General features: G+C 42.2%; 1 protein-coding gene across 4 annotated transcripts in view; it reads left to right on the top strand.

The window, feature by feature from the left end:
* The window catches only part of MAML3 (mastermind like transcriptional coactivator 3), a 244,940-nt gene that overhangs the window by 148,056 nt on the left and 79,676 nt on the right, over positions 1–17,208 (top strand). For all 4 annotated transcript variants that reach the window (XM_009097506.4, XM_018922435.3, XM_050973864.1 and 1 more), the window contains one exon: positions 9,907–11,394. In XM_009097506.4, coding sequence (XP_009095754.1) covers positions 9,907–11,394 — 1,488 coding nt within the window. The remainder of the gene's footprint in view (positions 1–9,906; positions 11,395–17,208) is intronic.

Genomic DNA, 17,208 nt, shown 5'->3' with positions numbered 1-17,208 from the left:
TAAACCATTCATTGTATTTTTGGTGGCTTAGTATACTCAGGGTGAGCCATGTGTTAAATATTGTGCTGAATCAGGGCCTTCATTTGCTTAAAATCTTTTTCTTTACACTTCATCAGTAGACTTAAATGGTACATTTGCAGTTCACACCACACAGCAGGTCCAGTCTTGTGTGTCTGTGACTCTGGTAATTGCTGGGAGCTGGGAGACCAGATGTGCTTTTCCATTAGTTGTGCTCTGGGCCTTTGTGAGACCTGAGGTCAGCTTGACATGAAGGTACTGAGGCCACAAAGAGCTAAAGTTTGTAGGGTTTACTTGGCCATATTTAGGGCAAATCTGCTGTTCAGTGCTGTCTGGCCTTCAGCCCATTGCAAATAGCTCCCAAACTGTGCTCAGAATAATTCAGAACATGTTTGGGGCATCCTATACAGTCCTTTGATTCCTTGAATCTTCACAGATCTTCAATGATCCTGTTTTGTTTTTTTTCCCCAGTGCTGGCTATAACTTGTACTGAAATCAAAAAATGAATGCAAAGAGGAGTTGTTGCATCAGACATAGTGTCTATCTCTGAAGAAATTTGGATGCAGAAGAAATGGCCTTATCAATGCACCCCTAATTCCTAGTGAAATTAATGGGATTCACCCTGAGTGTGTTCAAGACTAGGCTGGATGGGGTTCTAAACAACATGGTCTGGGGTGTTATCCCTGCTTATGGCAGGGGAGTTGGAACAGGATACTCTCTAAGGTCCCTTCCAACCCAGACCTTTCTGTAGCTCTGTGACCTGGGGGCTTCAGCACTCCTGGGTTTTGTCCAGGAGCCTTTCAGAACTGCTGCTCCCTCTGTTCTTTTAAAGAGATATGCAGAGTCAAGACCATCAAACAGTTCCTGCATTGCTCTTCTTTCCTAGAGATGGATCAAGCTGACTATGCTGATCAGGGAATTGTTTGACTGAAGAAAAAAACTGTCTCTGACGTATTTTCTATTTTGGGATTTTCAGTTATTTGATTTTATTTTTTTTCAAATGGTCAGTAGCTTAGCACAAATTTATTTCCAAACTCATCTGTCCCATGTTGGATTTTTTTTCCTTTCCCCAAAAGTCATGTCTCATTACTATGCAAACAATTCAAATGTAGAAAAAATACAATAATTAATTACCATGCAAAGCATTCATTTTTCTCTCCTTCCCTCATGCTTGGGTCTCCTTTGGAATTCTTACTGTATCATTATTTGTTCAATCTGTACTTAGATAACCTGCACTCCTTTAAAGGTATTTGTCCTTGCTGAGAAATCTTCAGCTGACCTATGTCCTCGGCCAAGCTGCCTATTCAGGGAACAGATGGAAAAAAGGAGGCTAAATTTACCATTTTGTTTGCAGCACAGTATGACTTATTCACAGGATTTTTCTTTTAATGTGTTAGTTGTGGAAATCTGTTAATTTGATATTTAAATTATTTTCAAGTGAAAGCTTCGTTTATGATATTACCTCAAGAGGGTGACTAAAATGCGTGGGCTTGAGCAGGTACAGTGTATAGACTATGTGGCTCTCATTTCCTTCCTTTTCCAATTGTAGGAAACACTTTGCTTCAGAAAGCATGAACTTGAACTTAGTCATGTGGAAGAATCCCTGGAATTACTTTGCCCACACTGATTTGAGGAATTGGAAGGAACTGGAGCTACTTCATGCACCTATGGAATTAATAGCTATGTTGCCATGAGGTGATGTGTGTTGGGAGTTAACACCAGTGATATGAATGGAAGACAACTGTGCCATTTCTGATTTCAGCCTTCTGTCAGCTTGCTGTCTGTCTTCTAGAGATCATGCACTAGACAGGCTTCGGTAGTAAAAGAGATCCAGTAGAAACTCATAGTCCATGGAAATCTGTGGTGTCATCAGGGGATTACTGTCATGCCTTCACCATCTCTTCTGGCTCTTTCTTCAGAGTTTCTCTGAGAATAGTCTGGAGTAATATATTATGTATGTAGATTGTGCCATGGCAGTATTTTGCAAGCAGCTGGAAGATAATTTCCTTGCCCTAAGCATAGGAAGGGCTTTTCCCTTACATCAGTTAGACAAGGTTTTAGTCTGTCAGTTCTGAAGTCAGGAACAGAGCTCATATGCTACTGGTGCCTTAATGACAAGGAAAGCAGAGGCTGTGTCACAGAGCTGCTCCTCCTTTGCAGAGGACAAGAATGCTTTCATGTCCCACATATCCCTTTGCTAGGCAGGCAGGATGCCATCAGCATACTTCACTAGCCTGCTACAACTTGTGCTCATTCAAGGATGAACTGGGACAAGATTTTTCCCAGGAAACCATTCCTAGTGTCACATACACAGTTTAAAGAGCTACTGAGTAGCTGTGGTGCATGTGCAACAGCCCTAGGTGTGTTGTTTTGCTGCTTCTTAGTTTAAAACACAAGAAGTTCCAGCATTTCTTTTCAATCCTGATTTGTAGCTCTTTGGGAGGCACAGCTTTAATAATCTCCAGTGTCTGCTTTTTATCATTACCCTCTCTTCTGTCCAGACACAAAGCAGATTGGAAAGGGTGAAGACTTATCAGAACAACTCCCAGACAAGTCAATTGGAAGCTGCCTGACTAAATTCTCATAACACACACTGAAAATGCAGTTTATGCCATCTGCAAGGACAGTTTCAGAGAGAGCATATCTCAGCAGCTGGGTGTGAGAGGCAGGAATAGGTACTGCCAGCTCAGTAGTTCAGCTTATAGGCTCTTAGCACCTTCCTAAGACTTTTGCAGAAATGGAGCAGTGCTGGCACTGCAATGAGGTTGCTGCTTTGCCAGTGTTTACCCCGTTGGGCCAAAGCAGGATTAAATGAGATAGATCTGAAAAGGAATGAACCATGTAGATCACACACTTAGGCAGGAAGGCTCTTTGACAGTGATAGCAGTATTCCATCCATGAAACAGTTTATGCTCTAAAGTACAGTTAAACTTGCTATGCAATGTCTTTGCACTCAGCTTTTCTCAAGCTGCTTTAGCACACACCAGCATCCTTACCTGGCTGACTGAGAGCAGGTGGAGTCACAGCATTTATCTGGTTTGACTTCCCCAGTGCTGTTGCTATTTTGCTCTCATGCAGTGCCTTTTTTTGTTACCCTTCTTCCCTGTTCTCGGCTTGATCTCCCAGTGTGATCCAGTCCCTGCTGGTGGCTGGGAGCCTGACAGGTGGCTGGGGCTTTGACAGCTGGTAGGCAGCTCTAGCAAGGGGCCTTGCTGCCAGCTTTGCATCCAAGAGTCACCATGACTCTTTACTCTCACTCTTCAGAGAGCAACCCTTCCTGTCTGATTGGCTAAAATGTCGGGAAGTAGATTGTTTTCCTCTCTGCTAACTCCTCCAGGTTTACCCAGTGCCTTGATCATAATTTTGTCATTACTGGGAGGTATTTTGTTCTTCTGGTGACTGACAGCAAATACAATGGTGATGACAAGAGACCCCAGCAGTCCTTTGCGGGATGAGGGGCAGAAGGTTGACCCCCTTCCTGAGGCAGAGGTTACTCTATGAGTCTGCAGAGTTGGAGGCAAGGTTGGCAGGATGAGATTTTACCAACTTCAGACAGATTTCCCAGTGTGAATTTCCTGTATATTTGAAACATTGCCTTGGCCAACAAGAGCTGGGCCACCAGGCCTAGCATGGAGAAACACAGCATGTGCTTGAAATTAGCAATTGTGCTCCAAAATCAAGTGCTACCTCAGGCTTCATCCAGTGAGTTAGTAGGCATCAGTGCCATGCTTTCAGCAGCATGAAGAAATTAAGATATTAGGGGAATGGTTGGATGCATGAAATACTTTCATTTGTGGGAAGTGGTGATCGGTAACTCACCATGATGCTTGGCTGCTTGTTGGAGTTCAGCTCCAACAGAGGTTTCTGAAAGGCTGTCCTCTGCTTTCTACCACCTCTGCAGAACAATGCAAGTGTCATTGGGAAGGTACTATGGAGCTGGTGGACTTAAAACACTGGTGACAAGATGTGGCTGTACCTCAGGCAGTGGCACTCTGGCAACATTGACTTTTGAATGGCAGTGTCAGAGGTGATACAGCAAGGAGGTGCATGCAAAAAATCCTTTCAAATGTTGAAGCTGAATTTCTGGCATGCAAATGGCAATGCTGATTATTCCTTACTGATCTTAGATGCTGTCATGTCAAATCCACTTGCTTCCTGTCACTTCATAGCCACCCCTGGGACACTTCCTGAATTGTTGGTAGGATTTAAGTGCAGCACAAGAAGTAGCAAACTTTACTCAGTCTTTAGGGTGCAGGCTAGAGACTGCTGAAATGCGATGATGTTTGGCAGAGCTCATGGTAACTACTCCCTGTTGGAGGTAAGTATCAAGATCTTTCTATAGAAGCTCTAGGAGAAGAAGGGAGAAGAAAGGGGGAGCAAACTCAGGAACAGACACACTGGTGGAAGGGAGAGTAGTAACCCTAGAGGAAGGCCCAGGACTTTAATTCATTTCATGGAAAGGAACTGAAGGTCATGATGACTGGTGGGCCAGACTGATTCAACATGGAGAACTGAAAAGATCAATTTTTAACAGAAAGAGTCACAGAAGAGCATGTGGAGAAGATAATAACCCTTGTTTTTTGTAAACATGCATATCCTCTGAGTAAGATGGACTTTGGGCTTTGGCTAGTTTCTCTGCTTTCCCACAGGGAGCAAAGATAGCTCCAGAGCAGGGCACATTCCAGCAGAGCTGGGGAGCCAAGTGGACCAAACCTCTCAGAATTGTTGCCCTTGTCTTGTATGGAAGTGGCTGGAGCTGCCCTAGGCAGAGGGAAGTCAGTGGCTGCATGTAGCCAGTACACAAAAACATCTGCAGAAGTGGCATCACCCTCCATTTCTGGGGGCTCACAGAGGAGAAGTGGACCTGTGTTAGACCCTGTGAACAGCTTCTACTGACATAGAGAGAATTTAGCCTCTAGGCTTCCCCACCTCGATCTGGTTTTTGTGCTGTTTTTTTTAAGGAGCAATGAAAGGATATTCTGCTGCCACAGCCTCAGTCACTCCCCGTGCGCGGCTGGAACAGCCGCCCACCAAAGGCAGCTCCACGGTGGAGGATGGGCTGCCGAGTGGCTCGGCTGTTGCTATAACAACAGTACCTCTGTCTCGTTTCTTTTGAAAAATGAATTGCTGCTGGTGAGATGAAGCGGAGCAGCTTCTCCTCACAGATGAAAGCCCTGCCGACAGCCTCCACACACTCCTGTTTATCTGTTGGGTCTGTCACGGCATGTCCGAGCAGCTCTGCCGAGGATTTCAGGATGGGTTGGATTCAACCGTTCGGCTTGGTGTGTGTTTGCATGCACACACTCTGTCCCCTTGCCTCTCCTCCAATTGAAAGTCATTTAAAAAGTCAGCCTGCCAAAATTTGACCTTTTCTCACTCTGCAACTGGAGTTTTTTCAAAGGCATATAAAGAATCAAGAGTCCTGCTTCACTCTCTTGTTCCTTGGGGTAGAAAACTGGAGTGAAATGAAGATTCATCATCCAAATATTTTTTGTGAATAAAGCTAAAAGCTTATGAGGCTGAAAAGGGATTGTTTTATTTCAATATTTTCCTTTGATTTTGATATTTTCCTTTTATTTTTATCCTAAGTGTCAACAATCTTCTGTTCCTAGACATAGAGTGCCATAAAACGTGCACAAACTGTGTACTTGTTCTAAGAAGGAGAGGGAGGGTGCTTTAAAAGGTACTATTTTACTTCAGGGATTGTGTTTATAGAGGGAAGGGGAAATGCTGGGGTTTTAGTCTAAGACACTCTGGAATCCTGATTGTGGTAAACTGTTTGCCAGTATATGCTCAGTGTAGGGTATCCAAACCATTCAAGAGCTAATATGGTGACTGGGAATTAAATCAAGATATGAAAAGGAAAGTTTTCATTAAAATATTTGATAAGAGTTTCTGTTTTGTACCTCAAAAAAAAAAAAAGGAGATGCATTTATTGTTATGGCTCCCAGCTCCCCCAAAATGCTGGAATCAAGGGGCTTCCCCACCTGCCAAGGTTGCACCCAGCATGTTGCCTTCAAACAAATCTTTCATGTTAAGTCTCTGTCTACCTACAGTTTTTCAATGAGCAAACAAAGAAGAAAAAAATATTAGTGCCTGTTAGCCCCCCAAATCCTAAAGTTTCTGAAGGAGAACAATGTGGATAAACAAACTTAGAATAGGTTTAATTTAATTTCTTTTTGCAATGAGGCACAACTTCTGTATGTTTCATATTTCATAGAAAATAGTTTTCATGTCAAGCTGCTTTTTGTTGCAATGCATAATAAACATGATTATGAATATTTATATACTGGGCTAAAGTCACTGTCTATTTGTACAGGGGGGACATCCAAGTTCCAGCACATGATGAAACTTTAGGAACTGATATTTTTAGGGCTGGTTATTTGCCACAAGATAGTTTTGAGTCTTTTGGTAAACATTCATATACAGATAAGGTGATAGATTCAGGATAAAATGGTAAATGTTTTAAAACCTGAAAGTGTGAAACCATGTAAAAACATATCATTCTCACCAGTATTTTTGTAAAGTATTCATTCAAACTTGCGAAACATACGGTGTCAGTTCACTTGTATTCCTCAGGAGATAATCCCTCTCACTTGTCCCTGCCTTGCTGTTAAGACAAAATTTTTTCCCATCTTTTCCTTATAGAACTTTACTACATGATGAAAAGCCTGCCACCACTTCCTGCTCTTACTTTAGCCCAGCACTGGTCAATGTGAACTTGGGGTAAAGGGCCATGACACATTTTGAACATTTCTTCAAATTCTGGTTTTGCCTGTGCATTCCCAATGAGCTTGGTCTGAGTCACTTGCTGTTTGGGGAATGTTGTTCTGATGTGGCAATAGTGACTTTGCAGTGTGATGGCTTAGGAGTTGAAATGGGTGATTTCAGCTATAAATTGTGTGAGTGGTCCATTAGGGGCAATATTTAAATATGCTATTTTAACCCATTACATCAACTGACCACCTGCAATTGAAGCCAGCTTGTGCTCTTTCTTTTCTTGCCCTGGAGCTGCGCTGTTGTACTTGTGAAGCGGCACCATTACCACATCTGTACCATCCTTTCCTGTCTCCAGGGTCTGATCCAGGTTATATAAAGATCAGTGGAACCAACTCAGCTGTAGGAATCTGCGGCCCAGCAGATACATGACTCAAAAAGCATCAGGGAGCTGTAATGCCACACACCAATGTTCAGCTTAACATGAGTTTTTAGGGGAGGGAGACAGCAGAGGGGAGAGCCGTACCGTCAGTCCCCTTGTGGAATCTGATTTTGATCCTTCGCACTAGTCCTGGACTTCCTTTCCACCTGGCTGCTAACTGGCACGGACTGAGGCAATTACCACCTCTGGGCAAGCACCTCTTGCTAGCAGAGCTCTGCTGCACAGAGAGATGAGAAGGTGTGGACAGAAGGCGATACTGTCCTGCAGGGCTCTGTGCTCTGCAGCCTGGTGGGTTCCTGCAGACTATGGTTGCTAAACTTGACTGTGCCAGGCTTTAATCCAGAGAGAGAGTGGCACAGTGAGCATTCCTGTCTGCACCCGTGGAGCTCATGGGGACAAGAGCTGCTGCGTTTGGGAAATGAGTGGAACAGAGTGACAAGGACTTGATAGGGAGGCCTAAAACATGCCCACAGCTGTCTTGACCCCAACATTGCTGCAGGCTAGTTCCACATCCCAGCCTGCAACACAGGAAGAGGAACTTCTTGGTGCAAACCACTGGCTGTGCCTATTGCCTCATCTCCAGAAACTGGGGAGAGACTCAGAGCTGCATAGGCATAAATTCACAGAATTTAGGAAGGGTTGGAAGGAACCTTAAAAATCATCTAATTCCAACTCCCTTGCCATAGGTAGGGGCCTTCCACTAGACCAGGTTGCTCAGAGTCTCATCCAGCCTGGCCTTGAACTCTTCCAGGGATGGGACATCCATAGCTTCTCTGGGCAACCTGTGCCAACACCTCACCATCCTCACAGGGAAGAGTTTCATAGTAATATCTAACCTAAACCCATTCTCTGTCAGTTTGAATCCATTACCCCTTGTCCTATCACTTGTTGAATGTCCTTCTCCAGCTCTCTTGCAGGCCCTTTGGGTATTGGAAGGTGCTATGAAGGTCTGCCCAGAACTTTCTCATCTCCAAGATGAGCATCCACAACTCTCCAAATTCAGGGTTTTATGACCAAACACCAGAGAAGGAGACCAGCCATGTGCCAGAGGCTGTGGTTACAGAGCAGCTGGTCTGCGTGGCACCACAGAAGCCGCAAGGTGGAGGAATTTCCGCCTGCGGGAGGCTTGGCACACACTGGCTTTGTGCAAGGTGGAACTGCCAGCAAAGTCTTGGCCACTCATGCCAACAGTGACCCACTGGGGACTCTCATTCACATTTTAATTGTTTTCCCACATTAAAAAGCTGTTCTGCTCCAGTGAAAATCAAGGAGTTGATAGTCTGCTTAGACTCATGGCTTTGCCTTTCTGCTTGGTTCTGTGCAGAAGAGCAGCTTCGCAGTACCTTGGTGTCCCATGCATGCTCAGCTGTGGCTGGAGAAATGCCTGTGCTGGTCACATCCTTCTGCATTGTGTGCTGAAAGAGGCCAGGCTGGCCTGAGGGGCAGGAGAAGGGCACAGACTTCCCACAACCACTCCCTCCAAAACCTGGGCAAGATAGGGATTTGCTTGCCCATCTTACACATGGGATGAAAGGGGAACCAGCCCTCTAGGATGGGAGAAATAAATGGGGTCTGGATTATGAGAAGAAAGAAGGTTGAGGACCTCTAGGTTAGGGAAGGGGTGGGAGTTGCATATCTGGGACTTTCCTACCAGTAAGAATACTTTAAAAACTGATAAAATCTTTCAGTATTTTGTCTTCTATTGTTCTAGTATCAAGGATGCAAGTGTGTCCTGAAGGCGTTTGCTAGAGCTGTGACCTCTTTGCTTCCTCCCCTCCCCACTATTGTTTTTTGCCTTAGCTGAAGAGAGATGCTTTTTTTAGCCTCGTACATAAGTAAAGGAGTCCGCCTGGGTGTGAGTGGGGAGGAGTGCTGCTTGCTACAGTTCTTTGCTATGCTTCTATAACCTGGCTTAAAACTCTGTTAATACACTATTTTTTAAATAAAATTCTCATATTCCAATTTATTTGCTTTTCTGTAGACTTGTCTTGCTATTATTTCTGTTAGCTATTTATGTTTTATGTTAGCTCTTAGCATAGCTGATTTTCTTTTTTTCATTATTTGATTGAGTTAAAGTTATGCAAAGCACCTTCTGTTTTCTAGGGTGGATTTATTTTTTTTCTCCCTTAAAAGTGATTCTTAATGTGTTAGCCAAGAACATAGGGCTAATCAAATGAAGCTATGTTTTTGTGTTTGTTTTTTTTTTTTGTCAGCAACACATTTTAATATAAGTAGTCAATCAATTATATTGCAGTTATTTTTTAAAGAAGCTTCTAGAAACTTAAAAAAAATTCAGAGTGATTAGTAAATTTTAGTGATTTCTTTTTTCTCTTTTTTTAATTCCATTTTGAAACTCCTCACTGTGTTAGGCACACTGTTTAAATCTTATCCCTGTATTAGGCACTAAAATGTTGAATTAGTCAACTTCCTTTCTAAATTTCTTGGAAGTTAGCAGAGATTCAGCTTGGAAAGCACAGACATATTTTACAGTTCTGCTTTCCTAATCAAGGGAAGGTTTGGTTTGGGATGGGGGGGTGTTTGGTTGTTTGGGGGTTTTTAGACTGTGTTTTCAAATTGATCAAGGCATAAGAATGAAATCAGAGAAACTCCCTAATCAGTTTTAAAACTTATTGTCACTGGCTTGAGGAGTCTCTTGTCACAGTGCCCATGAGCACTTCCTTTGCATCTGCAAATGGTTAATTTTTTTCTTTCCTCTTGTTTTCTTTAAGCTTCAAGAGACAGTCAAAAGGAAGTTGGAAGGCGCACGTTCACCTCTCAATGGAGAACAGCAGAATGGAGTTGTTGATGGAAACTTTTCTCCAACCAGCAAGCGGACACGCAAGGATGTGCCAGGCATTGAGGCAATCAACAGCTTACCCATTAATTTGCCTTTGCCTGCTGTTTCTCCTCTTCACCAGCTTGACATGAAAGCTCCTCTGCTCCTGCAGAACAATGGAACTCACAGGAGTGGTCTAGAAGACTTGGGTGAAAATGGTGGAGTTTTATCTGAGATAAAGCTCCCTGTTAATGGCTGCAATGAGCTGGATGATAGTTTTAACATCCTGCACAACAAGGAACTAAAGCAAGAGCCTCTGGATGACTCCAACTGCATAGACACTTCTGAAACATCTCTTTCGAATCAGAACAAGCTATTCTCAGACATTAACCTAAATGATCAGGAGTGGCAGGAGCTCATAGATGAGCTGGCGAACACCGTCCCAGAGGATGATATACAGGATTTGTTCAATGAAGACTTTGAGGAGAAGAAGGAGCCTGAATTTCCCAGGCCTGCCACAGAGACTCAGGAGAGTGCGAGCGTAAAAAGTGATCCATCCCATTCTCCATTTGCTCATGTCCCATTAGGGTCTCCCCAGGTCAGACCATCTTCTTCCGGTCCTCCATTTTCCAACATCTCCTCAGGCTCCAGCATTGCTTCTGCATCCAATGCACCACTGGCCCCAGTCCCTGCTGGATCACCAGCAAACTGTGTTGTCCAGTCCCCTCAGACTCCCAGCCAGGCCCACACTCCGGGACAGACACAGGTGCGCTCTGGGAATGGCTTCCTGATGAACCCGGCATCGGCCGTGGCAGGATCAGGGCCTGGGCCAGTGACCCTTCCTAGTGCTGACTTGTCCCCAGCTGAGCAGCTCAAGCAGATGGCAGCCCAGCAGCAGCAAAGAGCCAAACTCATGCAGCAGAAGCAGCAACAGCATCCAAATCAGCCCTCAAGCTGGTCACCAGTGGGGCCTCCATCTAGTCCCTACGGAGGACCCTTCAGTGCAGACAAACCAAATAGTCCAATGATGTATTCTCAAGCCTTTAACAACCAAAACCCTGTAGTGCCTCCTATGGCAAACAATCCCCAGAAGACCACAGTTAATAACTACCTCCCTCAAAATCACATGAACATGATCAGTCAGCAGCCAAATAATTTGGTCACAAACTCCTTGGGCAAACAGCCCAATATGCTTTCTTATGGCAACACCAAACCTCTGACCCATTTCAATACTGAGCTGAGTCAGATGATGACCCCAGCCATGGCAAATCCCGGGAAGAACACCATGATGCCATACATCCAGCAGCAGCAGTCCCAGCAGACACAGATGCCAGCTCAGGTGGCACACCTGAGCGAGGAGCAGAAACGCATGCTCATCATGAAGCAGAAAGGAATGATAAATCAGCCCATGGGATATGCAGCACTCCCTGCCCTTGGCCAGGTAAGTGAGTGCATAACAGGTGGACAGCAAGAGGCCGATACAAAGGCTTTGTACAGTGGGCCTCTTGTATTGGCCAATACAGAGACCAACATCTCTTTGTGCAGTCTCCTCCATTCTCCTCTTCTTTCTCCTGGAAAGTATGGAATGTCATTGCAGATGCTTCTTGGATTTTTCATGTGGTATTGGAGCCTGATTATTTTCAGAAACAACTGAAATTATGTTGCATTATACTTCAGATCTGTTGGTAATTCACTGCTCTTTCCCTGTGCCTCTTCTGATGAGTGCTTGGGACCATTCTGGGAAATTTTGTCAGAAGTCACTCTTCCTTGGAGGATTTATTTCCTTTTTGTTCATAATGCAAGACTTGGTGGCTGTGGATCCCAAACCACTGCATAGCTTAGTTTACCACAGTGTCGTTAGCATTGTAACAAAAAGATGGAGCAGTTGGTGCCTTCTTCTTGGGGTAGGGATCAAACCACATTCAAACAGCATTTTTGGCATTTTGGCTCTGGGAGCAAAGGAAGAACATTCTGGGTTCTGAGTGCTTTTGGTTTTAACTGGAAAAAGTAAGAAGAACAGAATACTTTTAGTGGTGCTTGGGCCATGATGATGAGATGGTTTATTTTGAGACTTTCAAGCAGTCTTTAGCAACCCCAAGTCTTTTGTCTTTCAGCAAGAGGCTAAAGCCATGTTGGCTTGAGAGGCTTAGCATAGCTGTCTCATGTGTATTCCATGCTAAGCTCTGGTGCAGCCATTGCCAGGCTTAGGGAACACTTTGAAATGAGTTAATAACCAGTTGGAATAGTGGTTACATCAGTACCCTATCACCTCCTGGGTCAGCAGGGTATTGCTAGTTGTACAGCCCCTCTAAAGATCTGCCCACTGGTGTCATGGAAAGGTTCAAGAACAAATTTTCTAAATGTTGTATTGAGAGTTTAAAAACAGATTAAAGTTAATAATCAATTCTCAAAGTAAGTGATGCCTTCTCAGAAGTTATGTGCCACCAAAACACGTCAAGAAGTCTGATATACACTAATAGTGTATAATACACTAATAGAATTGTTGGTTGATCATTTTAGCATAACAGCTTTTCACCAAATTAGCTGTTTCCACACCACCTACAAGGAATACTTCATTCTGAGCATGGTTTAACTGTGACTCACACTGTAATGCATATAGAACTACAGCAAATTTTGTCATTTCTTCAGCTTATGGAGTTTGGGGATCAACCAATAAGGAGAAGTAGGAGCTTTACCAGGTCAGAGAACATCTCATATTATTTAAAGTCAATTGCAAAACAAAAAGAAATGTTCATCTGCCTCCTGGTTTTGGTTCAGGATGTATGGTGACAGCTCAAAGGTTTGTATTTTATATTAATTCCACTTGCCTATAGTATTAGACATAGGTGATCTAAAGCCTCTTCTTTTGGGGAAGGCTTATCTAGAGAAATATTGCAATAACGACTTAGAACTCAGACTGTAATTGTAGCTACAGGGTTTTCATTTTGTAACTAAGAGGCAGAGGATGCTTGGTCATGCTGCCTAATGCTTTAATGTTTCTTTCTTTTGCTTTTGTTAAATTTGCTGAACTCAAAGACCCATCAAACAGCTGAGAGGATAAACTCCCTGTGTGAAAGAGTTAATGCCATCTCCTCCATTTCATAAGTCAAGAAATTCATATTATTATCCCTCTGCAATTCCACAATATGAATAGGTAGCCAAGGTTTGATATATCTAATCTCATTCAGTTCCTTTTTTTTTTTTTAATGTAGGAAAAACTAGGTATTTGGACAGAATTAGATGTTCTTCCATAAACAAGGCCAGACATTAAGTCATTTCTGTGACATACAAAGAAGAAACTTAAGGCAGAGCCAAACTTTGTTATATATTATGTGCAAGTCACATTTATTGATCCATCTGGGATGAGGGACTTCTTGCTTTTGTGTAGACATCAAAAGGTCCCTTTGCTACTTGTGGAACCCACTTGCCTACACTGAAGGGATTTATTTTGGTGGGAAAGGTTGAAATAATAAGTTTCTAATTGTAATGTATTTCTTCCTTCTTTGTCTCCTGTTTCCCTGAAAAGCATTTTCCTGTAGAAAATTAGAAAGCCTATTATTGGGAGATATGCATGATGGAACTTAGTGTTAACCACTTAGCAAAAGTGGTTAAAATGTTGGTATTGTTAAGTTAAATGCAGACTGATGCAGATGATCTGAATCTACAACTTACTACATGCTGATAATCACAGATGAAAAATAAGAATATTGCACTCTTCAGTTTGAAATACATTTCTGAATGCAAAGTGAATGTATCTTTCTGTCAGTTTATAGTTTTGGGGTTTGATAGAGATTTGTAAAAGTGTATGTTTAATAATCACAATAATTCAACAAATTTTATTTAAGGAGAAAAAGAATCTACCTACTGCACCTCAAAGTTAGCAGTTACTTCTGTTGAGTTACTCTTACAAGGGCGTATTTGAGAACCAAAAGCTGATTAGAGATCATCTGACATGTACATAAGTGCCTTGGTTTATTTTCTGTGTACTGCTGTAATATCCGTAATATGGCTTAGTTCTGTGCATGTGTATGGATACTAATTAAAACCCATTCGTGCCTGAGGTGCTTCTGTTGTAATAAGTAGCATTTTTATATGAACTCATTGCTTCAGTTGTTGAGTGTATTTTAGTGAGATACACCATTGTTTTCAGTCCAGCTGGGGCTTTGCAGATACTCTGTGGAGGTCAGCTGTCCATGGCTGTCTGATTAATGTGTCAGTGCTCTGGGCTTGTGTTGTGGGCATGCTGAGCATCACTGCCTACTCTTGTAAAGAGGAGAAGCCTTTCTGCTCAATATGTGTGTGTGAGTGGTTGGACAGTCAAGAGTGCTAAATCGGCAGCCTAGCTAGCAGAACTAGTATCCAACAGAAGTAGGGCTTCTCTAAGGGATCTCTGCATTGTATTGAGACTCTTCATGTCAGATGTGTTAGTCCTTTGCTTTTGTGTGGAGATTCAGGACTGGTACTGGCACTGTAGCCCATCTAAACACTCTAGCTGAATGACCCATGTGCCCTGAACCATTAAGTCCTAAATCTTATTTTATATCTTGTTTCTCTTCACAGGAGTACTAGTTGGGGTGTTTTTACACAAAGCAGATACTGGTTTGGATTTTTGAGTCAGGGATTTTTTCAGAGGTGGTCTGAAGGTAATTTTGATGGATTTTTTTCTGGAACTGAGTGTTAAATCCATAGGCAGATCCTGACCCATCTATATCCAGAAAAACTCATGGTGGATCCTGACTTGTCTACCTTATCAAGACTCTTTCCTACTAATATTATGTCATGACTGTTCTCCACTTGGTCAGACTCAGAATGCTCTGCTCTCTACCTTTCTCCATGTACCCTGATCTGCCCTAAACCCACTTGTTGGTTTGTGAGTATGTGACAGGTGTTGCCCTTTTTTGCTCTTGTCTTTTTTTGGGTGGTTCTTCCATTCTTGCTTAGCTGGGGCTCATAGGCTAATCCAGCAAGTAGATTTTCACAGGGCTGGTAACTTGCTTGGTGTTTGAGGGGTAGAGATTCTCTTCTCTTCTGGTTCTCAAGTCATAATAAAAGAAATCAGTTCCCCACTAAGATGCAACAGTAGCTTTGTTTAGACTTTTTATATGATTTTAGAAATAAAAGGAAGAAAACCTGAACCCACCTCCTTCTCAAAAATTACGCTGTTTTTTTAAGCTAAAATGTTCCATTAAGTTTTTGAGATATATGCAATGTTTTATGGGAGGCAATTTTTCTCTTGTTGCTCAAACCAAAAAGTAATTTCAAACTGAGGAAAAGTAAAAATGTTTTCTTTGGGAAATTTAGGAATAATTAATTGTGCTTTTTCTTAGTTCCAGCTGTTCTATATGAATGCATAATAGTAAGAAAAAAAAGCAGCCCAAAGGAATAACTGTTGAATGGCTGAGGCAAAATTTGATGTTTGGAGCCAAGTGTGTGAGGGAAAGTAATGAGAGGTCAAAACAAAACAGAATTTTCTGTGGGCGTAAGAAAAGTAGAACTAGACTGCAGCTATTTGCCTGCATGGGACTGTGAGAACGCTGCAATTATTTCCTAATGAAACCACTAGTTATTTTGTTTAAAATTGTAGGGATGTGAATGAAGGAGAGAAATTACACCATCCTGCAAGCATATTTCATATTTAATTATCTGTCCTTTGTTTTAATCTTATACATTCAAGATGCATCATCTGCTCAGTCTGATTTTGCATGCCAAAGATAAAGGGGGACCTGTGTCCAGAGAACACTTCCAAAACATAATCATCATTGTCCTTTAGAAGTGAAAGGGTGTGTTTCTCTCTGAAACAGTAAAAGAGATTTTACACTTTCTTGAAGGCTATCTTTGAGATAGTAAGACAAAAAGACTGTTGATGTTTTGGAATTTGGCCTTTTTAAAAAGCCTACCTGGAAGTAAAGAAGAAAGGTTTGTATTCACTGCATGAAAGTGTGACAGAAAACCAACTGTCTCACCAGATTTTAGGGGAGACAGGCTGAAATGGAAATAATGAAGGAGATAGTGAGGATCACTTGCTGAGCACCCTATAGAGCTATAGTGAATGCCTGTCTGTGCTGTGTTTCACTTGTAGACACTGCTTTCCACAAAAGCTTTGACTTGGAGTTTAGATGCTGTGCCTGCCTTTTACAAAAGTCCAAATGTGCTCCCTGGAAATCAGTCTCCGGTAGACTTTTAAGGATAGATAGGTTAACAAAACATGCTCAGATGGATTCTGACCATCTTATCAGGCAATTTGTGAACAAAGTCTAACCTTCTTACCCTGTCTGCTGTTGTCTGCCCATTGTGTTGTAAAGAAGGCCATGTTAGCATAAATCACTAGAAACAAACATTGGATAGCATTTGGCTAAGATCTCCATGGCATAATCCTAAAAGCCAATTTTGTTGGTATTTTCTCATTTTGTGACCTGTGGGTCTGTACTTAATAATGTGATGCAAACTTTGTTCATTTCATTTGGTAATGTTTTTTCTTCAATATCAATTGTTCTCCCCAGCCTAGACCTCGCAAAATCAAAGCATAAGAATGTTGCTCCAACTAAACCACTCATCCTGTTTTAAGGAAATGGGAATAGACTGCCCAGGCAAGTGGTTGATTCACTACCCCTGGAGGTATTTAAGGGCAGTGGTTTAGTGGTGGATTCAGCAGTGTTGAGTTAAAAGCTGAACTCAGTGATCTCAACCTAAATAGCCCTATGATTCTATGAATTTCTGTGGTGAAACCTACTGTCCTGAAACCATGCTGACCAGTATTCACTGCTAAATCCTCCAAGTTACTGCTGATAGAGAGCTGAAACCAATTGTTCCATTGCTTTGCTAGAGTGTGTAGAATGATGGTCTTTTCCACTTTCTAAAACAGAGTTGTAGTGGTACCTCTTTGATTCATAGAAACTTCTCCATTTGTTTAAGATTTATAAAAATACACTGTTGTGTGATTTTCTTCTTGTCGAGGTTTTTGAAGACTTATAGCGTGTATTATTCACATCTGTAAAGAAAATGTCCTATGTTATTTTTAGAAGCAGATATTTTGTATTACTGACTGCATAAAATGTATATTAAATGTCCTCTATTTTACTTCTTTTCTTTACACTTTTCCTTCCTACATGATCTAGGTTGCTACGTAAAGAGCAGTTCGTCCTGTCATTTAACCATGTCCAGTAGTTTAATGATTCAGTGTGTGCCAATCAACTCTGCTTCCGTTTTATTCATTACAACTGCAGTTGTGAAGCGCTGTGGTTTTGAAATGTCTATA

The sequence above is a fragment of the Serinus canaria genome, chromosome 4 (genome assembly GCF_022539315.1).
Source record: "Serinus canaria isolate serCan28SL12 chromosome 4, serCan2020, whole genome shotgun sequence".
Classification (NCBI taxonomy): Eukaryota; Metazoa; Chordata; class Aves; order Passeriformes; family Fringillidae; genus Serinus; species Serinus canaria.
The sequence above is the reverse complement of the archived record's forward strand: the minus strand, read 5'-3'. Positions and strand labels throughout refer to the sequence as shown.